Source organism: Danio rerio, chromosome 24 (assembly GCF_049306965.1).
Source record: "Danio rerio strain Tuebingen ecotype United States chromosome 24, GRCz12tu, whole genome shotgun sequence".
NCBI lineage: Eukaryota > Metazoa > Chordata > Actinopteri > Cypriniformes > Danionidae > Danio > Danio rerio.
Window position 1 is genome coordinate 3,204,592 of NC_133199.1, and position 27,677 is coordinate 3,232,268.

General features: G+C 38.0%; 2 protein-coding genes and 1 long non-coding RNA gene across 9 annotated transcripts in view; 1 reads left to right on the forward strand and 2 right to left on the reverse strand.

The window, feature by feature from the left end:
- The window catches only part of tubb6 (tubulin, beta 6 class V), a 112,611-nt gene extending 87,946 nt beyond the window's left edge, over nt 1-24,665 (reverse strand). The window contains exon 1 of the mRNA XM_073940381.1: nt 24,661-24,665. The gene's annotated coding sequence lies outside the window, so the exon portion shown is untranslated. The remainder of the gene's footprint in view (nt 1-24,660) is intronic.
- Nucleotides 9,624-10,217, forward strand: LOC141380805 (uncharacterized). Its single transcript, XR_012399662.1, has 3 exons — nt 9,624-9,711; nt 10,019-10,061; nt 10,159-10,217. It is a non-coding gene; the product is annotated as an uncharacterized lncRNA (long non-coding RNA).
- sugct (succinyl-CoA:glutarate-CoA transferase) overlaps nt 19,815-27,677 on the reverse strand; it is a 301,335-nt gene continuing 293,472 nt past the window's right edge. For all 7 annotated transcript variants that reach the window (XM_073940532.1, XM_068217106.2, XM_073940524.1 and 4 more), the window contains 2 exons: nt 20,371-20,536; nt 19,815-19,917 (listed from right to left, as the gene is read on the reverse strand). In XM_073940532.1, the coding sequence (XP_073796633.1) occupies nt 20,522-20,536 (15 nt within the window). In that variant the 3' untranslated portion in view covers nt 19,815-19,917; nt 20,371-20,521. The remainder of the gene's footprint in view (nt 19,918-20,370; nt 20,537-27,677) is intronic.

Below are 27,677 nucleotides of genomic sequence, written 5' to 3' on the forward strand. Positions count from 1 at the left end.
TTCGGCATCACCGCGCACCCGAAAAATGCCTAGGTTGATGTATGCTCCGTTCGGTCGTTTTTATTTCCGTTAAATTTGTAGTCAATAAAAGTTTGAACAAACTACTACAGCTCACAACAATGTTTCGGGTCTTATTTTTACATTTTGTGGCAAGCGGTTATGTAACAAGTGATATAAAGCACGTCCGGGCAGCTGCATTGCTTCGCTTTGGGCTGCTGATAATCGTGTCACTTTTTGGTTCTGCAATAACAACCGCCTGGACGTACTTTAACCCCTAAATAAAATACAATCGACAGTTATATAGCTTTTATTTGTCGTTACCTTTTAAAAACTGATTAAATCATCAAAAATTGCAGACCGATCGAGTACATCCTCGCTCGCTGTTTAGTTGAAAACACAAAGAGCCCGAACTCTCCAGAAACTGATAGAGAAGTGACGGCTGCCGGTGAGAGAAAGATTACCGTTTCATAACAGGCCATAAAACGCGCATGGAGAACAGCCGCCAGCGTCACTTTAACCGCTCCGCTCCTTTGCTGGAAGAGGCGAGACTGGATTACACGTACGGAGGATGTCGACGCTCTGTGCTTTTCTGACAGATTTATCTGAAGAGCCGTTTACGAGAACACGCCGTCCGAGACGGACACGCTCGTAGACTACTTAAACTCAGTCACGGACGACACTATCACAGGTCGGAAAAATGCTGTCGTAAAAGAGAATCCGCAGATGCGGAATAAGAGGAACTGTTTACGCGCGTTTGGGAAAGAATCGGGACGATCCGGAGGCCGAACACCTGGAGGAGTCAAGGAAATCACCTTGAGGGGACAAATCAAAGCTTCGACTCGCAAAACCTCTGAGACCGTAAAGGCAGTTTCGGCAGCTGTAACGGGCGGAGGATATCCTCGTTAAAAATGGAGTCATTTCACTTCAGCTGCACTTAATATGCTTTTCTGAAATCGTTCGACAGCTAGTGTTTTTCAGCCAATGTTAAAAAAAGTTTATTTAACTATAAGTCGCGAGTCTCCTTTTACAGCATCGATGTTGTGACGCAATTAAAATATAATCAGTTAAATAGATTCAAGCGTTCATTTAGTTGTTCAAGCGTAAAAAAGATGAAAGACATTGAAACGTTGAAAATACTGCGGTAAAGCACATTTAATGCAGTGCTTCTTGTCCAGTCCGAGACCCAGTTTACTTTGTATATTAATCAGGGAGTGGAGATCATTAAATAACACTGAATAAAAAAGTATGTCGCCAGAGTGGCTTTTTGGTTTCTTTTCTTGTGCATCCCAGCCACTAGCTCCCCATCTGAAGGATTTTTTTTAGCATAGGGGGTAACGTACTCATTCGACTTCACAATTTGTAGTGTTGCAGCGTGTGTTTAAAAAATGATGGTAGTTACCTTTACTTGAATCTCAGATTTGATGATAGCAATTTGTTTTGTTTACAGACTTTGAGGTTTACCGTATCATTATTATCGACACCTTATAGATGTTGATCTGACTTTACCGTTGCGCACACTTTGTAACATTTTATTTATCAAGTTTTAGAGTCTCTTTAACACTTACAGTATGCTTATTTTATTATAAAGAGATTTTTTAAAATATTTTTGTTTGTGACTATCAAAATTATTTGCCTTAGTGATGTTGGAAAATTACAATAAAATCGGGAAAAAAATACTAATATTCCTAAATGTGTTGTTAAAAAATGTTCAATAATTATAGATACCGAACGATATTAAACATGATATTGTGATGCGTTTTTTTGCAGTTATTCCCAGCCCTAACAGGGACACATTATTGACGAATAAAGGATTTCTTTTGCACAGTTCTTTACACAACGCTAAATAAATACCACTAAACAACAGTGTCTACAACGTGTAACTGAACATGTTTGCATCACATATCTATCTCTATATGGAGAGCATTTCTGGCGTGATCAATTTGCTCATTAATATAGCGCTACGTGGAAAGTTTATTTAAATTTGTATTTTATTTAATTTATTGTCCATTCTGTTCAACAAAGTTTGTCCTTTTTAGTTCATCGTATTACTTTTTTCTTTTAAAAAGTAATGGAATACTTGCAATTAGTTACTTTAGTATTAATGTAATCAAGTTACTGACTCAGTTACTATCTATCTGTGAGAAGTAACTAGTAACTTTAAGTAATTACTTCAAAGGAGACCTATTAAGACTATTTTACAAGCCTCTGACGCTTCTAGAGTGTGTGCGTGACGTTTCAGGTCAAGATAGCACACGCATAATGTTATGCAGCTCTCCGAACCTGATCCTTTTAGGTCCTGATTTTGCCATTTTGGTGATGTCGCTTTAAATTTTTTCTAAAGGGGGCGGAGCTACAAATACCTGCGTGCCAACATAGTGGCAGATTCAAAAACAAGACTCATTTCCGATGCTAATTAAGGAGAGATGGTCACTACTGGGCGGATGGGGGAATGTCAATCAGACTGTGATATAATAAAAAATAGAATTAATACATTTTTACCATTAGAAGCCGCTCATGTTCACACATGTTGACACACAACTGTGTTTAAATCTTTTATAAAGGTGATTTTTGCATAACAAATCCCCTTTAAGTAACGTGCACTTTATCGAACATACTGAACGAGTTTTGAAACTAATGTAAGTTGAAAGTATAAAAAGCATGTGCCAAAAACGTTCAGCCAAACACAATGCTTCTCAAGCCTGTTCTCCACTGTTTCCAAACACTGCACGTTTTCCATGCTTTTGTATGACTGACTCATTTCAGGCTTTGGTCTTTATACTAATGAGCTGATGACACGAAGCAGACATGTTTGATGCTGAACGTACAGCTCTGGAGTTATTTCAGAAATGCGATGCAAACACCGATCCAAAGTACTGACAAAACAGATATTTCTAAAGGCAAACGACGTAAAAACAAATCCCAGGATGGACAAAACTAGTGTGGGATTTGACAAATCCTAAACAAAACAAAAACCTCAACAGAAACCAAAGACATTTAGAAAACACGAGCGCCGAAGACTTATTTCATGCAGTTTCCAGAAATCTTCCAAATCAAGTTAACACCACACAACAGATCTAACGCCTTCGCCGACAGAAGTGGTTTGTATTAAAGGAAATAAAGTTTATAACTTTCTGTCTAGACATGCTGTTTTCGGGACAGTTTGAGGAGAAACAACTTTTCCCCTTTTTCCTTTTTAAAATTAAATTTCACACAACAAACGAGCACGAACACACACACACACACACACACACACACACCTCTTCAATTCTGTATTAGTGAACGAGAAATCTAATTTGAGAAACATAATGACAAAACTCTAGTTTGCAGAAGAACTTCATTGTGATGTGTTTCTAGGTTTTTGATGCAGTCTCCAAACTGACTTATTGTTTTGTGCCTGAGAAAAGCAGCTGTGGCTGGTCAAATCCAAAACCATCAGCCTTTTGCACACACACACACACACACACACACACACACACACACACACACAATCTCTCTCTCTCTCTCTCTCTCTCTATATATATATATATATATATATTTGTATGAGCAATATCATACTCGTAGCAGACTGTATACAGGCACTGGTAGGAGGCATGCGTCGACTCGTGGCCGCAGGTTGGGTGTCTCAGTGTCCCACCAGTGGCGATATACAGCCATATGGCACTGCTATGAGTGTGATATTGCGTTTATACAACAGTTCAATATCATAACCGTGTATATAAAAAAGAAAATCAAACATGGAGACTCTCAAAATCCTTTTGTATGAGGAACTACTTTCTTCCGCCATTCATTCACATCTGCAGCTGACGTCAGAACAGCAGAAGCCGTTACTACTTCACCAAAGTCACTGTAGAGCTAGTGTTCAAATGACTCTCTAGCAAAATGTCTAAAGTGAGGACAAAACAGCTGATCTTGCTCACATTTTAGGATTATAGGGCTTACCAAAATAAAATGGCATCAGTGAGTCTAGAGATATTTCCCACTATTTCTCTTTTGCGATTGGGAGATCACAATAATTAACCCTAAAAAAGCCACAGCAAAGCAAACACTACAAGAAACGCTACCAGACTATGGTATAAATACAGCAAAACATACAGAAGACAGAGATCTACTTTTACAACGCCTCTAACCTGTTCTGTAATGATTTGATCAGCTGTAGTTTGAACACTGATGATTTTTTTCTCATCTAAGTATTTATTATGCAGTCTCTGTCGCCATCTTGTGGCGGAACATCAACCGTTTTTTCTCTGCTCAGAATGAGTTTTTTTCTATTCTTATATTAAAAATAGACACTATCCTTATTAATAAACTACATAGTCTCAATCTAAACATTATATATATATATATATATATATATATATATATATATAAACAATAACTTGCCTAATTACCCTAACCTGCCTAGTTAATCTAATTAACCCAGTTAAGCCTTTAAATGTCACTTTAGTCTGTAAAGAAATCTTCAAAAGAAGAGTTAGGAGATAAGAGTTTGATCAAAGGTTTACGAGAACTCAAAGGCTACAGTGTTTCAAGTTTTCTTCCCGAATTTCTGACTAAAACTTGTTGGGAAAATTGATCACACTGGATCAGTATGTCGCGTGATGGTTATCCGCGCACTGCCCGTACTGTTATCAACACTGTCGAACACATGGTACTGAGCCAAAAAGAAGCACCAGGCATCCGTCCCACTGCGTATGTTGCATGCAAACATAATAATATGATAATATTTATATCATTATATAAATAATATACAATTTTTGTTTAAAAACTTCCATAACCCCTAACAAATGAGGAAACTCTCTGAATGTTTAGATATAGAGTATAACAACCTTACTGGAACCCCTTTTTCAATGAGCAAATTTTAGCTGAATTACTCTCGTTAAGGTAGTTAAAAATAGTTTACATATTTTTAAACTAATTATCAAACTGTCAATAGCACTAAAAAAGTCCAGAGTGCTAAAACCGGTTGGTGCTGGTCTGAAACTAGTAAAGTCTCAGTGTTTGTAACAGAGGATGGCAGGAAGTAAACAGAAGCGGAGCTGATCTAATGCTGACAGACTGATCTGCGTTACATCAAAAGTACAAGCTTCAGCGCAGCAGCAACGCGTAAAGGTGAGTCACAGTCAGCCTGGAGGGCTGAAAATGAGTGAAGGAAAGTGTCTGTCTGGTCTGTCGGAGAGCAGGAACATGTGGGTGTGCAGATCAAAACAGCACAGAGGATTCCAGCACTGCGTCATTCTCTCTCTCTCTCCACACAAGATCACAGACTCCCATTCACACTGATCCTATATCTGTGCCAACACACAACATGAGGATGAGCTCAATGACAGACAACGAGCGCGCATACATTTAACGGAAAGTGCAACCTATACCGCATGTAAAATATCATTCCAAATATTGCAAAAGAGTAGGAAAAACATTCCAAACGTGCCCTCATATTACCTCAAAGTTTAGGGGATGATTACACACGGTAGATTATACTTATGCTGCCGTTGAATGCTCGATTCTAAGGTGTCCCTTTATTTTCAGATAAACGCTCCGCCAAGGTAGTTCTGGCCGGTTTCCAAAAAACGTGCAGTTAAAGTAGTTACGGCAGGTTTCAGATAAATGCTCAGCTAAAGTAGTTCCAGCAGGATTCAAATAAATGCGCAGTTAAAGTAGTTCCAGCAGATAAACACTCGGCTAAAGTAGTTCTGGCAGGGTTCGGATAAAGATTTTTCACTACGCTGAATGTTTTCAGCTATTTCACAGTTACAACGGTGAAAAATCACATCAAAACACAACAAAACGCATTGGACGAGATGTGTAAGAAACTAGTCTGATGCATAGAAACATGAAGACAAAAACCTGACAAATGTGTGAACCTGAACAATGGCTTAAGGTGTGTTAATCATATAACAAGTAGAAAAACTGACTCCGCTCTGTTCAATTGTTACTAAATATTGCACAACTGAGAAGTGACAAGGCCACAACAAATGTGCATTACTTTCTAATAATTCGATGGCCTAGTGTCAATTCTTCCACAATACCCTCAACACAATTACCAGGAAATAATATGTAATATAAAATAAAATGTTATATTAAAGAAAAAGTTATTATGTTAATAGTATTTAAAATAATAGACATGTAAAATTTGTCATTTAGAACATTTATTTTCCTAAAAAAACAAATGTGCCATGTTTACATTTTTTTTCAGCCAATTCAAATTGCGATATTCTAACAGTAGAGGTATTGCAAAATTGGTGGAATGAACCAACTTTTTATGAAAGTATTTATTTTATTATTCAATACACAACATAAAACAATATAATTTTTACATACATTTGACTACTAATAATTAATAAATTACATTTCAAAGTATTTTGAATATTTTTAAATACTTCAATATTTTATACACAGAAAAATGTCTCAATTTTTTTATGTTTTTCTGTATATATAGAGTTAGGCCCGTGAATATTGGGACATCTACACAATTATAACATTTTTGGCTCTATATATCTATATATGTAACGCTCTAGGGAGCGAGTGAAAGACGGCACGTTTGAAAATATGAAAGATGATTCTGCTGTGCATTCATGTTAACCGCACACACGGACGGCTTTCAAAGGAGCTAGGACAAATTACACTACTATATTCCCGGTGTCTATGGATACCTATGTTTGGATACGCCAGGTCCGATTGTCGAAGGGTGGGATTTGACAAACGCTGCGTGCGGTTTTCTTCAGGGAATTTTCATATAAACGCTGAACTTTATATAACGCCTAACATTTTTAAGCTTTCGTGTTATTCAAACGCAGCCCTTTTTATGGAATGACGCGGTCCGAGGCTTATATACAGTCTCCTAAATTATGAGTTCTCAGTAAAACCAGCGTTTTCCAAAAACAAATCCAACAGAACAGTCACAGGGCCGGTTATAAATGACTGTAAAAACCCCTGTTTCACAACAATCATCCTCAGTCTAATTTCTGATGTACTGGACAGTCATCGCAGAGGAATATGATGCATGCGGTACCTCAAACCCCGTGTCGTCATCGAGCGCACAGACTGAGGATTTACCACGAATCGCAACGTCACCGTTTATCATTTCTGTTTATACAAACCGACCGCAGATGAGGAAACGAAGGCTGCAGCTTTTGTTTCCTTACACAAGTCATCCGCTACAGGAGGTCGACTCATTGCTTCGCCTCAATTCAGGAATGAGCCAGAATATGCAAGAGAACCGACTTCAGTCATTCCTTTCCCGTTGGAAAACAGATCTCTTACTGTATTTGGTCAGGATCAGTTCCCTTTCCTCTGTTCTGTTCGCAAAAACAACATTGTAATACGACAAAGTGATTGGTCTATCATAGCACAGATAGTAACTTCATCGAGGCTTTCTCTAAAGATGCTTTAGGCAACGTTCACGGTTATACATTTTTGGTTGAATACGCAAATCCGGTGTGCGACCCCCTTTACGACAGTCTTGCAGTGGACAGTTACAGCCCTTTTTGCATCCTTGTTTAAACTCAACACTGCTAGCGATCGAAGATTTATGCTAATTTGGCAAGCTGAACGCATTATGTACTGTTCAGGAGACACGGAGGAGATCGATTGAAAATAGTGTACAAACCAGAGCTGCACAATTAATCATCAAAAGATCGCGATCTCGATTCGACCCCCTACACAGCAAATTCATCAGAGTTAAATTCTCGGTGTTGAAGCATTTCAGAGTAAAGTGTTGACGTTAAAGAGTTAGATTTTGATAAATGAATATAATAAGAGTTAAAATTGATTTTATTCAGTGCGAAATCAAGGAGTTATCTTTTCAACACTTGGTGGTGTTATTTCCAACATCCGGGAATTCATGCAGCCTCAGTCACTGAAGAATTTTCCAGACGCCATTTTCCATCTGAGGTTTAGAACAGCAACTGGTGAGTCAAACTACCTAAATGTTGGTATTTTACTGACTTTCTTTAAGGAAATACAGTTGTAAACATATTGTTAAGTTAATAACTTTAGAATGGAGTGACAATTTTAAACTTCTGCGGTTCATTCATGGTCGTTTGTGTATCTAGCTTAACTGCATTACTATTGACTTCTTTTCAAGAATGTTTTTATATATGCTCACGCATACATAGTGCATAAAAACATCCAATGTACATGTTCAACACATTTCTGTCACGCTTAATGCCATTTTGTGCGTTGTTACCCATCTGTAAAATAAAATCGACACTTCTCCTTTAATTCGAAGCAAACTAGCGAGGGAATCCCCGGAGCGCCTAGCCAACTCTGCCCGGATACTAATGGCAACACAGGACGGTTTCCATGAGCTCTGGAGAGTTTCTAAAACATATCTGGTGAGTAAATGAACATGCTTACTTGTAAAAGGCTTCCTGACTGAAACATATGATTGTTTGTTATTCGTGTACGTTAATTTGGTTATTTTAAACACCATTATTTTAAACGGCCCTTTTAAACTGGTTGATTCGTGGCCGTCCATATAACGTTACCGTTAGTCCTTAGACTCGTGTTATAACGTAACAGTTACGCTTGAATTATATTAAGTGTTGACAACCATTAAAGTCGGAATGTTAACATTAATGTCTTTAAATGACCGCGTTTGCACTTTATCAGACATTTGACGTTACAGAAGTCTCCCGGAAGTTGCGGGACTAACGTTAACGTTATCCCGCAAATGCACAGAGACTCCCAGATGCCCAAGTAGATGCCCGCAAATGAATGCTAATCTCCTGGAAATCGCGCGTCTCCCGCCCGGTCATTAAACACTTTGCACACCCCTCTCCACCGCATCCCTCTCAGCTCTTCAGGTACGTCGCGCGCAAGTCACCCCCACCGCTCTTTAGGTACGTCGCGCGCAACTCATCTCATTGCTCTTCAGGTACTCATCTCTCCCGCTACCTCCCGCAAATCAACTCTGTATCCCCCGAAAATGAGTTTTCCCAACTCGGGATGTCTGACGTTAGTAAGTTAGGGTATTTCTGTAGTCAGGAACATCTTAGTCAAGCTTTTTCTCCCGCATGATATTGTGCTTAAAACTATAGGCTAAACTTAGCATGCACTGTACACAACATTTCCGTTTTATTAAAGACAATTTAGTGCGTTGTAAACAGCCACCTGTCTGTAAAATTAATCAACTGATTCATATTTGAGCAGCCTAATGATGATACAGGTTTGATTTGTAGATTTATTATCAATAATCAACATCTGAATCAAAAGATATCTGAAAAAGTGTGAGGCATACTTTGTGATGTTTATCTCTCTTTTTTATCTGAAGGTTATGCATGTGTTAGATACTAATGTGTTGTTGTTTTTTTACAGCCACAGTTCTCTATACAATAACACAAGACCCTGTGACGGTGGCTGATTAGAGACGGATGGTGTATTTCCAGAGTTGGTGAAATGACCAAGCACACCTTCTTGGTCATATGTGGTGATAATAATGAAGGTATGTTTGATAAAGTTCTGTATTTGTTTCACAATAAGCTGAGAGGGTATTAGAGCATTAGAGAATAACAAATGACATGAAGGTGATAAGTTTTGTATTGTGGTTGAACTGTTACTTAAATAATGTTTTGCTCTTTGCTTTGTGCTTTGCACTTTTCCTCTTCTGCTTATCCTAATATTTTAGATTATATTTGGACCTGAAACATCTGCTAGACTCCAGGAAAGGTGGCGTCAATACTGGACCTGAAAGGGCCTAACAAGTTGAATCTGGTAAAGAAACACGCACACACACACACACACACACACATGCACGCACACGCCTACAGAAAACTGTAAGTTTATGAATATTTTTTACACTGTGACCAATATTTTGGGGAAGTCAGCATCACTAAATGATATAAAAGATTTTAAGCTCCTCTAAATTTTGCTCCAAGTGTTGTGTTAAATTCAGGATTCTGGACAGACAGCTGCCTGTTTTTCCAGTTCTAGTCATAGTGGTTAACCTAATTGTTTTTGGAGATCCAACAGTGATGTGTGTGTTTTTTTCTACTTTTCCATATCCTGTCACCTCAACCAGCTGGGAGAGTCAAGTTGTGGATCATCATGTAGATTTTTAAAAGGTGAGTTTAGATTTCTTGAATGTTTTATTTACTTTAAATGTTCTTTTAAATATATCATAGAATTTGATTGCAATTTGTTTTCAAACATTTATCTTAGTCATGCTGGAGTCTTGAAGAGTTCTTAGATGAGCATCACCCTATATCCGTGCATCAAGAACCACCAGATGAGCGATCAGCAGCTGCTACATCGTCATGGATAAAAAGGTCATCCTGTGGCTGGGAAGCACTTCATTCACAGGACATGCTTGATGAGATTTCCTAGCTCCAGTTTGTTTTCACACAAGTTTACAGCATTTGTACCTTCATTTAAACTGCTGTGTTTGATATGGAGGACCAAGGAAACACCAGAAGTGAAAGATTTGCATGCCAAGTTGTTTAAAATGTAATTTCAGAAGAAAACTATGCATTCAGAAGAAAACTATGAGTGACGCTATATTGTTTCAAATTGCTCTGATGAAACATCAAGTTTGGACCATATGACTGAAACAGCCTTTTTGAGCACTGGTCATACATATTTTGTTGATACTATCTGTACTAATAAAACATTTAAAGCATATTTGACATTGTTGCATTTTAAAAACTGAATGAATTGTTGAAGTGGTGAATGTTTTCAAATAAAATGTTTTTTATTTTGTAATTTACAGTCTATTTTACCTTTTTACCATATTTACACTCAAGAGAGTTGAATAAAATAACAATATATTACACCAGGCGGTGTTAAATATAGTTACATATTTTAACTCTGCCCAGAGTTAAAATTAACCCTTACTTCGGTGTCAATGTGCCAACCCTTTTGAAAGTGTTGATTTAACTCTGTTTTGAGTGGACCCCATGAGACACTTTCAAAGGGTTGAAATTAACACCCATAGAGTTGTTTTGGGTCCCCATATTTTGCTGTGTAGACGATCTTAATCCAGCATTTCTACGATTCTGCCAATCATATTTTCAAGTTCAGGAGAGAAGAAAAGGCGGCCGCACGAGTCTTTTCATTGTTTCACACACGTTCCTCAGTGACATTGACACCTCCAAAGGATGTTGAATGAGTCACATACTGTATTTATAAGGTATAATTCACCTAAAAATATCAGTTTTCTCTTAATATAATGATGTTTTCGCGATCGGGAAATCACACGTGACGTGAGCTGCTGACCGTAAGCTGTTATCACAGAGAGGGCGCGCGCGCGTCTACTTTAGTGAACAGAACCTGCGTATGTTGCCAGTATCAGGTAATACAGTTGTAAATAATATTCAGCTTGTGGCACAGAGTGATCGTTTGGGAGCCGCGCGCAAAGCATGAACTAGCACTTAGCAGTCGAAATGAAACCGAAAGTGTGCACTTCATTTTAATGATCGTATCGCATTTTAGAGTTATGATTACGACAAGCATTTGATGTTTTTTCTTTCATAGCGAACACACAGTTGTGCATGAAAATAAATGTTTACAATGTCAGTATAACTACTCTAGCCTATATATTGTTGAATATAATCTGATAATGGCAAATGTCTGATTTTACCAGTGAATAAATTTGTCTAATATGACAGATTGCAAGCACATATCTCAAACATAATAATTCAACATCAGCATTATTATAAGTAGAATAGAATAATTATAGAAGCCAGTAGACCTACTCATGATATTATTATCGATGTTGTGCCATATGTTTGTTTTTACCATACCTTTATTTTACATCTACAGAATCGTGAGAAAATCGTGATCTTTATTTTAAGCAAAAAAATGGCCATTCTCATTTTAGCCAGAATCGTGCAGCTCAATGTAAAGCCAATCAAGATGCAAAAACAATGCGGAAAAAAGCATGTCAAATTACTCAAAAAAAAATCGGCAAAGCTGCGAGCCGCCGAAATGTGAATTTATAGGGACCGTTGTATACACCGACGAGCCGACCGTCTTCTCGTATGGATGCGCGCGATAAGTACATCGAGATACGCAAAAATATACACAGCAGCCGGCCTCTGATGAATTTACGGCACATATGAGAATACGCGCCCCAGTAATGCATTTAAAAATGTGCATGGCGCCCTCTAGTGGATTTGTGAAAACAGAAACCGATGCATAGTAATATTGCATAGTTTTCTAAGACTGCGTATTAATGTGGGCGGCACGGTGGCGCAGTAGTTAGTGCTGTCGCCTCACAGCAAGAAGGTCGCTGGTTCGAGCCTCGGCTGGGTCAGTTGGCGTTTCTGTGTGGAGTTTGCATGTTCTCCCCGCGTTCGCGTGGGTTTCCTCCGGGTGCTCCGGTTTCCCCCACAGTCCAGTGAATGAGCGTGTATGGATGTTTCCCAGAGATGGGTTACAGCTGGAAAGGCAAATATTTGCTGGATGAGTTGGCGGTTCATTCCGCTGTGGCGACCCCAGATTAATAAAGGGACTGAGCTGAAAAGAAAACGAATGAATCCATAGCCATGTTATCCATGTTATTTCATCCAAATGTCCTACTTTTGCCTAAGAATCTGTAACAATGTTGTTAATATTATTCAGGACTTTTCACTTCGCCTCATAAGGCCCTGATACATTGTCAGGAACAAGTTGTTCTTTTTGTATTTCATTTAGGTTTTCCTTTCTATTCTTTCTAATGTCTTAATCCGTTTTCTACTCTCACATAGATGCACTGCAAAAAATCCTTTTCTTACTTAGATTTTTGTCTTTTTTCCAGTCCAAATATCTAAAAATTCCTAAATCAAAAAGCATTTTTTAGACGAGCAAAACATGATATCTTGGTTTCAGAAATAATATACCAAAATGAAGAGAGGTTTTCTTTAAAACAAACAAAACAGTCTGCCAATAGGGTAAGAAAAATTATCTTATGTCAAAAAGGAAAACGAGATTATTTAGCTTGCTTTAAAGAAAACCTCACTTCAGTTTGGTACATTATTTCTGAAAACGAGACAATTTGTATTTTCTGCCTAGAAAACGCTTGTTGACACTTCTTGATATAAGGATTTTTAGATCTTTTGGACTAGAAACGAGACAAAAAATCAAAGTAAGAAACATTTTTGCAGTGTGGTAACCATTTTAGGATCACAGTTTCAGCTAAAATCTTGTTCTACTACAAAAAATAACTTGGATGGCCTGAGGATTAGAAAATGTACAGCGTTAATTTAATTAAATTTTTTACAGGGTTCATTTTAATTTAATTTCTGGGTTAACAATCTATTTAAAGGGAAAGTAAAAAAAAAAAAAAAAAAAAAACTAAAACGTCGTTCATCGTTTACTCACCATGATGATACTCCACACCTGTGAGTCTTTGTGTGCGTGTGCATGCGGGCCTGTGTTCAATTCATACAAGTTCGGAGCAACACCTGGTGAGCTAACGATGACAAACGTAATTTTTTGCGAGCGCTGCTGCCCACTTAGTCGAATTATTCTAACTGTTTTCTCTGAGAAATGTGGAGACAATGACCAGAACTCATTTGCGTTCCCTTCCTGCAAACTCTCTTAGTCAGAAAACGAAAGACGTGCCAAAAACAGCAGCTTAAAAGAACAATCCGTCTTCATTCGCGTGAAATCAGACAACAAGCGTGGCTCTCCGTGCTCAGACCATGAGGATGTTTTTCATTTTCCTTCAACGGATAAAAGAAACACCACAGGATCGGCCACTTTAACAGAAATGCAGCCGAGTAATGCGAGAATGATGAATTAGTGCTTGATGAAATGCAGTTGACGGATTTTATTCTCATTTTCCGTTACCGTGAGAAAAAAAGAAAAGAAGAGCCTGTTCTCCACCAAAACTCCCAAGCCAAATATTATTTCACATCACACGTATCAGCCTGCCAAAATGAGGCAAGGGGAATTTCTGCAAGCACTCATCGTATCGGTCCTCGCACACGCACGCTGCTCCAATTAAAAAACGAAAGAACAACAAGAAACACATTCTTGACTTTACTGCCGTTAGAGCACCTCCAGACTAACACGGGAGCTACAGTTCTCTGTTTACCCTCGCCATGAGTCAGCGCCCAACAAAACCCCATCACCCTTTGATAATTCCCCCGCGGTGGGTCAGTGATTCAGCCCATCGCTGAATCAGTTCAGCCGCTGGTGCAGTCATTCGTCTGGACCACCGGAAGGCAGAACAAGCCGTCAGTCCAGCTGTGGCTTCTCACAGAAATAGAGTCAGCACCATTACTAGCGTGCGCTTTATGGACAGCTGACGTCACATCATGTGTGATTACAGGTTGAGGACTAATGATCTAATTGAGCTGAAGTCTGCCGAGGCTTTTATTCAAATACTGTGTATTTTGATATTAAAAATCTTTTGACTGGTCTGTCATTTCTGCAAGTGATGAAATCAAACGTTTATCAAGTCATTAACTAGTCGGTTTCCATGGTGCGAACAACGTCATGAGGCTTTCATTCAAGTTCTGTTGACTTCTAGAAAATAAACTCTTTGAAAAAACCTTTTGTGCAAAGCAGTGTGCTAGAGATGCGTTTTGCTGTCCACGTTTAAAAATGTGACTTTATATACTTGGAGGAATTATTAAAGACGCAAATGGTCATTTTGTCCACTAGAGGGCGCTTATTAGCCACAAACAAGGTCATACTTTGATGCCAGCACCATTATTACTGTGCGCTTTATGGACAGCTGACGTCACATCATGTGTGATTACAGGTTGAAGACTAATGGTCTAATTGGGCTGAAGTCGGCCGAGGCTTTTATTCACATATTGTGTATTTTGATTTTAAAATTCTTTTGACTGGTCTGTCATTTCTGCAAGTGACGAAATTAAACGTTTATTAAGTCATTAACTAGTCGGTTTCCATAGTGAGAACAACGTCAAGAGGCTTTCGTTCAAGTTCTGTTGACCTCAGGAAAATAAACTCTTCAAAAAGAAAAGCATTTTTGTGCAAAGCAGTGTGCTAAAGATGCGTTTTAATGTCCACATTCACAAACGTGATTTTATTTACAAGGGTTATTAAAGACACAGATAGTCATTTTGTCCACTAGAGGGCACTTATTAGCAACAAACAAGGTCATACTTTATGGACAGCTGACGTCACATCATGTGTGATTACAGGTTGAAGACTAATGATGTAATTGGGCTTAAGTCGGCCGAGGCTTTTATTCACATACTGTGTATTTTGATTTTAAATTTTGCCTTTTTGACTGGTCTGTCATTTCTGCAAGTGACGAAATCAAATGTTTATTAAGTCATTAACTAGTCGGTTTCCATAGTGAAAACAACGTCAAGAGGCAAACATGCTGGGTAAGTAGGCAGTTCATTCGGCTGTGGCGACCACTGATAAATAAAGGGACTAAGCCTTAAATATATATATATATATATATATATATATATATATATATATATATATATATATATATATATATATATATATATATATACAGTTGAAGTCATAATTATTAGCCCCCCTAAATTATTAGACCGCTTGTTTATTTTTTCCCCCAATTTCTGTGTAACCGAGAGATTTCTTCAACACATTTCTAAACATAATAATTTTAATAACTCATTTCTAATAACCAATTTATTTATCTTTACCATAAAGTCTGTAAATAATATTTTATTAGATATTTTTAAGACACTTCTATACAGCTTAAAGTGATATTTAAAGGCTTAACTAGGTTAATCAAGTTAACTAGGCAGGTTAAGGGAATGAGGCAAGTTATTGTATAACAGTGGTTTGTTCTGTAGATTATCGAGAAAAAATATAGCTTAAGGGGCTAATAATTTTGTCCCTAAAATGGTTCATAAAAAATTCAAAACTGCTTTTATTCTAGCCAAAATAAAATAAATAAGACTTTCCTCAGAAGAAAAAATATTATCAGACATACTGCGAAAGTTTCTCTCCTCTGTTTAACATCATTTGGAAAATATTTAAAAAAAGAAGAAAAAAAAAATCGAAGGGGGCTAATAATTCTGACTTTAACTGTATATATATATATATATATATATATATATATATATATATATATATATATATATATATATATATATATATATATGACAAACAAGAGAAAGGTATTGCTCAGTTTCCATCTTGCAATTCTATATAGATCCTATTCATAAAAGAATTAAACAATTCCATATACAGTGAAAAAAAAGCATTCCTGTGAATAAAAAACAACATTTAAATCTACACACATTTTTAACTACACTTTTAATAAATTATTTCTATAAAAGTAATTATGTGTTCCATAAAAAAACTCTATAAACTTATTTTCTTAAAAGAGATAATAATATTGACGATAACTGTTTTAACATCATTTAAAATACTTTTTGTTTTTTACTCTTGCCAGAGTAAAAGATATAAGACATTTCCGGAAGATTAATATAATAAGGAAGATATACCTGGCTCTGTAAAACAACACTTTTAAATATTAATAAAATAATAAAAATTTAACTGGAAGGCTAATAATGCTAGACAGTATATACATGCCCTATGTGTGTGTGTGTGTGTGTGTGTGTCACAAGAAAATTAATAAAATTGTCTATCATAAATACAAACAAAAAGAAGTAGCTGTAACAAGTGCTAAATCAGAGTTTACTTCAGAAAGAAGCTATTTATTTGGCCAAATGAACTCCACTTCACTGCTCATTCGTTGCGAAAGCCGACACGGATACCGCAAGACACTTAATCCGAAACTAAATATGGTTAATTAAATCGACAAACGTTTCCTCTGCTAATAAATAAAGGCATGATTATTTCAACAGAACGCTTCAGCCCAGTGTGTCATCCAGCGCATCAACTAAAACCTTACGCAGATTCGATTGCATAACTAGCGAAGATAATTCATGCAGCAGACGCGCAGTACATGCGCATGATTAATAAACATGTTCCAGGTTAGATGGGCTTGGTCCAATTTGAAAAGCTGCCGGTGAAGAAAGCCAGATTCCTCATAAGACGCAGCTCTACATTTCCAAACACTCCGGGCTGTTGAGAATACAAACGTCTGCTCGGGTCAGGTGCGTTGCGGAGTGCTTGATGAACGACGGGATGGAGAACATGCATTAATAAAGTCTTGTTTGCATATAAAACAAGCGGATCGCCCAGGAGGTTGGAATATACCGCTGCCTCTGAGAAGCAATAAACTACAGTTGGGGGGATTTTTGCTTTGGCTGAACATGAGGAGCTGGACGGATGTACATAATACACGCTCCGTGCGTTCCTATTTACTGTAGCTGAAGACTAGCTGTTATGCAATGCTTACCGAAGCTGGTTTTATATTACATTATACAGACCCTTCAGTTTGTGATTTCATGATCGCTGAATTTCAACAGTTCGCACTGAGATCTCGCTTGACGCTGTTAGCAGGTTTGGCATGCTGTCCCGGGAGAGAACGCCGAGCTCGGAGATAATTGAGCTTAGGCCTCCCGCCTGGTCAATAAGCATATAAGGGGGTCCAAGACCAGGTAGGTTTCGAGAACTCCCCCTGGAAAAGGGGAGATGGGGTGGGATGGGAATAGGGTATACGCGGAAGTATGCGAAGGACTTTTAATTTGTGAGTAACCCGGTTAAAGCACCTCTGGTGAACTGTATGCCATTGCAAAATCGGCGCGTTTAAGGTCTGTTTTCTTTAAAAATCATTGATCTCCACTGGCGGAGTGATATCCAATATAGGTGGCTCTCAGATTGTACAAGAAGCACTGCAATAAATTACATGAAAAAAAAATATGAACATTTATTTTACCCCGGTATATTCAATGGAGCTTCTGCGACCAGGACTGGAACGATGGCAAATCCTACAAGTTCAAAGGTAGCTTTGGCAAACTGGAAATATAAGCACTACTCTTCACTGGTTGATGTGAAAAGCAAGAACGTCATGTATCGCGCAACATATGCTCAGGAAAAAAAAAAGAGTCTCTCTGCGTCGGTGACAAGTAATTCTAATCTAATGAAGCCCTTCACGTCGTCACATGCCGCCACCAATTTATTAGCTACGCGGGTGATAACGTGAGCTTTGCTACCGAATGAAGAGACGAAGCCACGACGTCAAAGCAAACAAAACTTAACTTTTCTAAACCGCAAACACTTCTTACTCAAACTGAATAAAACAAAATTATATGTAGATATTTATAGTTGAGGAAATGTACAAAGTTCTATATTTATTTTATAGTCATTTGACCAATTAGATTTCTTTTAAAGTAACGCAATAATTACTTTTATAATTATGTAATTAGGGCGTACTCGCACTATGTACAGTTGCCTTGAACCAGACTGAAGCACGCTTGTCCCCCCTCCTTTCTCCCCCGATGGCTCGCACTCACATTGCATTGTGGCCTGGGCACGCTTACGTCCTCGATGATGCGCTGTTCAGTTTAAGCGCTCTCGCTCAGCACGCTGACATTGCTTTGGTAATATCGCTTTAGTCGTTTGATATGCGGTGACAGCCAGTAAAATATTTGGCCGAATGGATCCGCCACTTTTGACGCTCATAAACAATCATTGAGTCCTCGTGCTGCAGGTATTAGGAGGTTTGCTGAAGGTGCAGCTGTGGTGCAGTGAGGGGTTTGTGTCTTTAATAAACTACAACAGTTTGCGTTCATTGAACAGTAAGAATGATTAAGAAATCCATATGAAAAAGCCCTCGACTGTTTCATAAGTCACGTCTCGTCTTCAGATTCGGGCTCAGGCGCGATTTGCACTCGCACTACAAGCGTAATTCGCTTGAGCCCAAGTGAACCATCCTCTGGCACACCTCTTCCAACCGGGCCAGGGCCGGCCAAGCGAATCGCGTCTGAGCCCGATTCAGAGCACTCACGCATCTCAAACGATCCTCGGACACGGTTTGGATAGCATAGTGCGAGTGCGCCCAAACAATAATTACTCTTTTAAAGGAACGTGCTCAACACTGGTGGTTAACTTATCATTTCAACTGTTCAAAAACAAACTTTGCTTTTCATTTAAGGTTTAAAATGTCACAATTGAAGATTATTAAATTCCAAATGTGCCTTTGCATTTTTTTAAATATACTGTTATACATAAATGGTACCCTGATTCATGATTTTATGAGGGCATAATGAGGAAAACGTCAAATAAAAGAAAACATTTCGTTTTTCTAGTAATGACCAAAGAAATGAATCGTCCAACCAATCGATTACACAAAATAAAAGTTAGCTGCAGCTCTAATTTTCACAGCAAAACAATAAAACCTCGTTTTAACCTTTATTCTTTAACCAATCCATACTTGAAACAATACTGCCTACAACTACTATGTGGACACCTACTCATTGCACATTTCGCCTATGCTGTTGTATTTTGCACTGTCGTTGTATTTGCAACGTCTGTATTTTGTACTGTCTGGAGCCAGCACCTAAGCTTTTCACTCATCATAGCACACGTGCTGCTGCTGATGTGACGATAAAAGTGATTTGATTTGATTAAAATAATCATATTAAAAACAGGCAAACTCTGGAGGGACTTATTATCTGTAAACCATCACTTATACGTCTAACATACACAAGCTCTAATTTCGATAATGGACCCATTCGCTGATAACGGGCACGGTGAAATGAAATAGTACATACCAGAATGCTTATAGTTTCCACATTCACTTCCAGGTTTCAGCTGAAGTCTACGGCAGATGTTACACTGAAACGGCAGAGCTGTGGATCCAGCCAATGCTGTGGTCTTCATCCGCAATCGAGGATGGTTGGAGTGCAGAATGGTTTTATTTTCTACAAATAAAATCAAAATCAAACACAAAACTACATCCTCAAGCTGTTTTACGTCAGTAACGCAACTTGTTTCTATGTAAAACAAGACATTAAAGGATAATTCACCCCACAAAAATTGTCATCGTTTACTCATCCTCATGAAGATTTCTGGTGATGGTAGCCATAATTCCATAGCCATATGGACTTCCGTAATAGCTACTGGTGTTCACTATACATGAGAAAGAGAGAGAGCAAACGGCCATTATTGAAAACAATCATACATCTATATTCATAGGCTTATCTTGCACCGTATAGCTCAGTCTTGTGGCTGAATAATAAATGTTGATGTACGCTGCATTCAGACATTTGCTTCTGTCAGCTTTAAAAAAATAATGTTTACAGACTGATATTTTTCTGATCCCATAACTCTGTGGTGAGTCCTTTTAGAAAATATAAACAGACGTTTCAATATGATGTTACTCGTTTTAAGTTTTAACTGCAAATTTCACATCCGTAACGCTGGAATTGCTGGTGGACAGCTAGAGAAGCAGGACGTTTTGAAAGCAGGAGACCCTCACATCTGGAGAAAGATTTACTCGTTTAGTCAATCTCTTTCTCCAGGGCTGAAAAAAATAATTCTTCCGCTCCCTATTCTGGTCCGAGTGGAATGTTGTCTCCTTACTTTTGGTGGTGAGGAATCGCGTAACCCCCGTGTCACCAGACTCTCATCCCTCTCCCGGTTATGCGTCCCTTGATGAGAACTCCGAGGTGGAGGAAGGACATCCGTCACCAACCGGCAGCCCATCCATCTAGACCGTCCCACCGCAAGACATTTAGCCACGGTCCAGCTAAAAATGAGAAACATTTCAAAGCTTACAAATAGCGATGGGCGATATCACATCATTTGCAATATACTGGTAAAAGTTTCGTCCATCACAAAAAAAACTAGGCTTATTGTAATGACAATACAATCTACAATCGGTCTGTGCAATGACTAAGTAAAGTAGCACGTATGTTAGGGCGCATATATGTTGAGCTTCATTTAAAGTAGCCTGGCTTTATCACTCTCGGTACATCCTGAAAATGACATGAGAATAAGTGCAAGAAATGCATCTCTCTTTATATTCTTGATCCTACTGCCGCAAACAAAATCACTTAACCAAACTCTGTCGCAGATATTTTTGGTTGCATCAATTAAAAAATGTAGGTTAAACTACTGCTTTTTACATACAGTGTTTCCCCTACCGTTATATAAGGGAGGCGCCCGCCCTCCCAACGGCTGTCAGGCCCCCCTTGAAGTCACATTAATTGTATTATCTATACAGCGCCAGATCACAACTTTTTTTAAAATAAAAAAGCTTAATTCACAACAGCATGTCATTTCTGTTAATATAAAATATATATAGATGCAGACACCTAAAGTCTCTCAAAAGTTCCAGGAGTCTCTCGCAAATGCATGGAGATTCCCGGATGCCGGCAAACGAATGATAATCTCCCGAAAATTGTGCGTCTCCCGCCCGGTCCTCAAATACGTCCCGCATCTCTCCCCGCTCTTCAGATACGTCACGCACATCCCATGCTGCGATGCGAGCAGAGCTACCTCCACTATCTAGTGTCTAGTTATGACCTCTACTGGAAGATCTGCGTGTCTTCCGCAAATTCATACCGGCTATGTGATCCCCTAAAATTAATTAAAATACCCGGAAATCATGGCGACGAGAGTGAATGAGCAAGTGAACAGATCGCGAGAGGCACAGTGATGGTCTAAGTTACATTTGATAGGTTAAATGAACAGAGCAGTACAGATATCACCAGTGCAACCGCCCCCCCCCCCCCCCCCCTCTCTCTCTCTCATTGAGGGATCTGCTGTCAATAGTTGCTGATGAGCAAAATATTGGACTGGTCCTGCATGTATTTAGGCCTTTTTACATATAACAACTGAATGTTCTGTGTTTTGACAATATTACAAGCTCTCTAAAGGCTGGCTGGAATTATTAGATAAAACTTTTTTAATAATAAAACTTTTTAAATTGTAGTTTATAGGCCAGTTTCCTTTTAGTAAACAAGTATTAACTTTTATAGATGTGCATTTGAACTAATTTTCATCTTTCATCATTTGCAATGCTTCCAAATTGCACTGTTTGCAATTTTTCTGTGGAGGATCATTCTGCTTTGGTGACCCCTGATCAATAAGGCACTGAGCTGAAGTAAAATGAGTGGATGAGTTATTTTCTGTAAAGCTGCTTCTGGCCATGACATGTTCACGTCTACATTTTTATAAGAGACATGCTTAATAAATGTCTCAATAAATGGGCCAGACATTTCTGACTTTCGATACCAAGAGGCCCAGGAAATGTTCTTCCAGAAGCCCAGAAAGATACATTGCAGTGACAAAAGCTGCACAGTTTGTGAATAAAAAAATATATAAATGTTCATTTATAATTTGACCATGACTCCTTGGCATCCTTGGGGCTTAGGCATTATACCGCAGCCCCAATACCCCCCCCCCCCCCCCCCCCTAAAAAAAAAATAAAAAGAAAAAAACTGTAAACCTAGGGGAAACACTCACATAGTTCAAAATTGAAGGTCATAAGCTTAAAACGCAAATGAAAATGTAGCTTTATTTTAATTTTTTACTAAGTTACCTTTCCTGTAGAATTGTGCTCCAAATGAAAAGATTTATGTTGAGCAGATTATTGGTTAATCATTTAGTCAATATTGCCTATATAGAAAGCACTTTTTAACTGCAGTGTTAAATACGATGCGCTTCTGGTGCACCTTAGAAAAATTTTGGCCGCACCATTGCAAAAAGTTAGTCTACACACCTGTTATTTATAGAAGAACACCAATAATCCATATATTACTACTTGCCTGTGTTTACTGCCTTTATGATTCATCCATTCATCAATTTCTATCATTTTATATCCCCTTTGCTCTGCAGCAGCAACAGCTGACGTTATTTCGCCATCTAGGGTCCAGTATGAATGAAACAAATAACATTATAATGTGCCCTAACTACACTATTTCAGAGGTCTTCAACTCTGCTTCTGGAAACCTGCTGTCCTGCAAAGTCCATTTCTAACCTGCTTCATCTGCTTATGTATTTTATATGATTCTGAAAGAACTTGATTAGCTGCTTCTAGGCTTAGGCGGTATCTACATTTTGATACCGTCAAACCTTCCTTTTTTACCTCGTATCCGGTATTACTGCGTATAATAACAAAAAAATTATGATGTAAGGCGCAGACAGCATCACCAAACTGTTGGCTTGAGCCTAAGCCATTCAGAAACTGAATGCCGTGTATGCGACCTTAGGTTCGCGGTCACCTGTTTGTCTTGTTCGTATTAGAGGTCTGCGTGGGATGCTTTCTCTCATTCACACACACACACACATATATATATATTAACAGCATCCACGTGGATGCATGGGTGCTCGCTTGCTCGGGAGCGATATTGTTAGAATGCACACCCGCTCCCGTTAAATTAGACCAGAGTTACCGACCGCTCCACCGCTCGGGGCTCCCGTGGTACGTCAGCGTGAATGCAGACCTCTAGTTTGTATTCACCACGTCTCCCTTCTCGTTTGGTCGAAACTCGAAATACTGCCAAACTGCGGAGGTTGTGTTCCAAGAGACCAGGTCGCTTGATGCGCGACTCGCCATCTTACCTCACCTCTCTCTCTCTCCTCCACACTGTCCCGTGAAGACAATCACGCATAAACATTTTTAAGCATTAAATAAATAATATTTATTATTTAATACTTGTCTCCTTATTTAATTGCATTGTTTTTTATGACGGTATAGCGGTATTGAAACTGACACAATTGCTATTTTTAGATCCCGCTGTATACCATATTATTGGATTACCGCTCAAGCCTAGCTGCTTTAGTGTGTTTGATAATGGTTGAGCTGTGCAGGACTGTAGGAATCCAGGAGCAGGGTTAATGACCTATCCTCTGTGTAGGACCCTATATGTTGACTTGAATGTAATTTGGGCTGTCACCACTTGGGGGCAATATGTGCACATAGGGTTTTAAAGTCGGTGTTTCTTGCAAGACTTGAGGAAGGGAACGCATGCAGTTTTTACCACATCAAACTCACACACCTTTGAGGTCGCTAAAGGGCTCAACATTATTAATTGCAAGTATGTATTTATAATAAGCTAAATAAAGTGAATTTAAACTTGAAGAGGAAGCAAGACTGGACATTGGTTGTGTGCGTAAAAACGTGCGTTGAGATGCCAAGCCTTCAACATTAAGCTGCTGCAACACTCTGTTAATTCTACAATGCGGAAGCGTGCTGCTTTTAGCGACTGCTGATAACTTCAGGTGCCTATGGGAAAAAACACTAGGAATCATAAATGGCAGAAAACGGTCAAACTGCTCGCTCTACAAACAAGTGTGTCCATGAATATACAGAAAAAGTAGAATAATATAATAAGAAAACATCAATTTGCAACATCAAACAACATTTTAACATTTTTTTGGCTCTCAGTTGACCCTTATGAATCATATTACCATTAAAGAAAATTATACCGGTGATATTTTAAGTCCATATCACTCATTCCTACTAATAAACTTGAACTGCTTCAATAATGTTGCTTAGGACCGTGCTCTTGCTTGTGATTGCTTTACTTTGGTAATGTTTAGAGAAACGTCAGTGATATCTTTATCCCCTGCTTTGTGTATGCAACAAGTCAGCAAGTGCTGGGTGTTTATTGTCATGTAATACAAGTCTGTTTCTGGCTGAAGCTCTGCGCTAAAGTAGTAACAGCTCTCCTGTCTTAGGTATGAAGCCGAGACTGCCATGGCTCATTTTAACAACCCTAATAAAAAAAGCTAGTCTCCACACAAACATTCAGTGCCTGAAGAAAAAAAAAAAGAGGAAAGCTTATTCTTTCTTGCTTATTCTGCTCTCAGTTCTCAATAAGAATTACTTGCTAAACTTTAACCGAAAATCTTTTTCGGAAAAACCAAAGATGAAGCCGCTACAATCTTTAAAGAACCAATCATTCGAAGGTTAGATTTTGCAAGCAGCATGTCAGAATTCAGTGTGGTCAAGATTTGATGGTTTTACGCAGCAGTAACTTCCAGATTTCCTCTTCCCTGATGTCAGACCACACGCCACGAGCATTTCTACTTATCTTTAGTTCTCGTTTCCAGTTTTTGTTCGGATATTTCAATCTAAAGTTGATAGAGGAGAACAAGAATTTCTATACATTAAAATATAACCATTCAGTTTTACAGCAGTTGATAAATTTCTAGAAATTATAAAATAATAATAAATAATAACGGAAAATAAATGAATAAAACAAAACAAAATATATGTTTTTTTTAATATAAAAGGAAAATGAATGAAAAATAAATGAATTAATTCATTAATAACATAAAATAATAAAATTAAATTAAAAATTTAAAAAATAAAACTAAATTAAAATTAATAAAATTAAATAAAATAAAAAAATAATAAAATAAAATAATAAAAAATAAAATGTAATAAAATAAAATAAAATAATAAAAAAATTATAAAATAAAATATAAAAAAATAAAGTTAGTTTAAAAAGTATTGCCATATCAGTGTCCAGACATAGTACGGATACTAAATAATTACAAATACTTGAGGCCAAAGACCAACGATGATTTGATTCAAAAGCCACCAAAAAAGGAGAAAGAGAAATATGTGACATTAATAATACTATTAATAATGTTGCGTTAACTTATGTTAGCAAGCCTGACGACTTAAAAACATCTGGTATGAGTTACCTACAGTATGGCTGTTGCTAAACTTTTTATGAATACTATGATTTTCCCTCATTCATCTTATTGTGCAACAAGTTAGTCCCACACGAACATTACAATCACCGTGTACAGTATTATTTATATATACAAACTGTACATTTTGTTAAAAAGCCAAGGAGCTATCATTACTGCGACTGTATTGAACAACATAACTTACTAACATTTGACAATTTCTTCTTTCAGCTGATGTGTGTTCAATGTATAAAATATTAAATGATCTTGCACCACCACCTCTCAAACAACGTGCGACTGTCTGCAAGGACAATACAAGTCTAGGTCATCGCTAGGCCACAGATTTTTACCCCATCGAGTCTATTTATTTACTTGTGTAAATGTGTGTAAATTCGGTTTTTAAAAATTATTTTCAGTAATATTATTGACCGATATGAAAGCGTTCCTTTAATCTTTTTACGATACTGTTTATGAAGTAATATTTTCTGTCTTTTAGTAGACATATTATATGATATCTTTGCTTTGTTTAACAAACAAGTGGATCTAGATGGATTTGCATTGTAAACATTAAATAAAAATGAATAAGGCATTCATTATTATTTCTTTTATTACGTTTTTAGTTACGATACTCCCAAAATAGTTCTGCATAAATCCGCAGATTTTTAAAAATTTTCTGCAGAAATAGTAAAATATGTCAGCAGATTCTGTCAGGCCCTAGTCATCGGTTAGAGGTGATTGTTCAGTTAAACTCAAGAGAAATGCTTTTGGACCATCAGTATTTTCAGTCACAGCAGCAGATAGATGGAATAAAATAGCAGTGCATATTAGACATAGACGTAGTCTACGTGAGTGAATGGGGGTGTATGGATGTTTCCCAGTGATGGGTTGCAGCTGGAAGGGCGTTCATATTTTGGATAAGTTGGCGGTTCATTCCGCTGTGGTGACCTCTGATTGGTAAAGGGACTAAGCCGAAAAAGAAAATGAATAATTTGCTCTATGCAATGAGCAAGTCTCACCACAAGAGGGACTCCTAACAATAATATGCTGAAGTGATACAAACTCCATGCCAGAGAAAAGACTACGGTAACCCCACCTCAAACCTAATGATACATTCAAACAGAGTTCAACAACTTCTAAACTAAAGCTGCAAAGTAAATAGACGAATGAATCCTTAAGGAAAAAGAAAGACGAACTCAAGACCGATAGATCCCTCAGGCTGAAATATGACAAAACCAGAAGCTGACTGTGCCAAAGCAGACTGCAGACACTGACCTCAGTCAGCATCACGGAGGAAGGTGAGTCTCCTGAATCAGAACTTTGAGTAATCCCACACTGATCATCATCATCATCATCTTATATGGTAAAAATATCTACTGAACCCACAGCACGCGGTGACTCGTACGACTGCGGGATCCCTCATTCATGTTTTGTCTGATATGCAGACGAACGACCCACGCATGCCCTCAACCCAGCCCGATGATGTCACAACCCAGCTGCCTGTCTAGCTAAGAACTCCAGACACATCTGTATTCCGCCAATTAAACAGGAAGTCAGCCTCCCGGGCACTTCCTGGTGAATCTGCTCACAACATGTGTTGCAGCGGCAAGGGGAAGAATGGAATAGTGAACATGCACTTCTTTAACGTGACGTCAGAACCATCAGTCTTGAAACATTGAGTGACAATCCCCAGTTGACCAGAAAGGGAACTCTTGTGTTACCTCATATTTCTTAAGAACTTCAACATACTTCAGGGTTGATCACTTGCCAAACTTAATATAAATATATCTGGTGAGCTCCAGTGTCTTCGATCGGTTTAAAATGTATAAAGGGAAACATTACAGCACTTGAAAAGACAATTTACCCACTGTTTACTCTCCTTTGTGTTGTTAGAAACTTTTACGACGCAAAAGAAGATGAGCTGAAAACCTGCAACCGTTTTAATCCACAGTGGACATATTCAAAACATCACTCGAGTAAACATTCTTCAAAACATCTTCTTTTGTGTTCAACAAGAGAAAGAGAGTCAAAGATGCGAACGGAGTGAAGCATGAGTAATCGATGACAGAGTTTTGGCTGAACTCTCTCTTAAACAGCAAATCACTTGTCATGACTGAAGCAAATTCAACTACGTGGTCCATAAAAAAACCCTCCAGGGGGAAAGTTACTCTGCCCTACAAATAGAACAATTAGAAAATAAATAAAAAGGAAACGTAAAGAGAGGGAGGGAGCAAGAAAGAGGG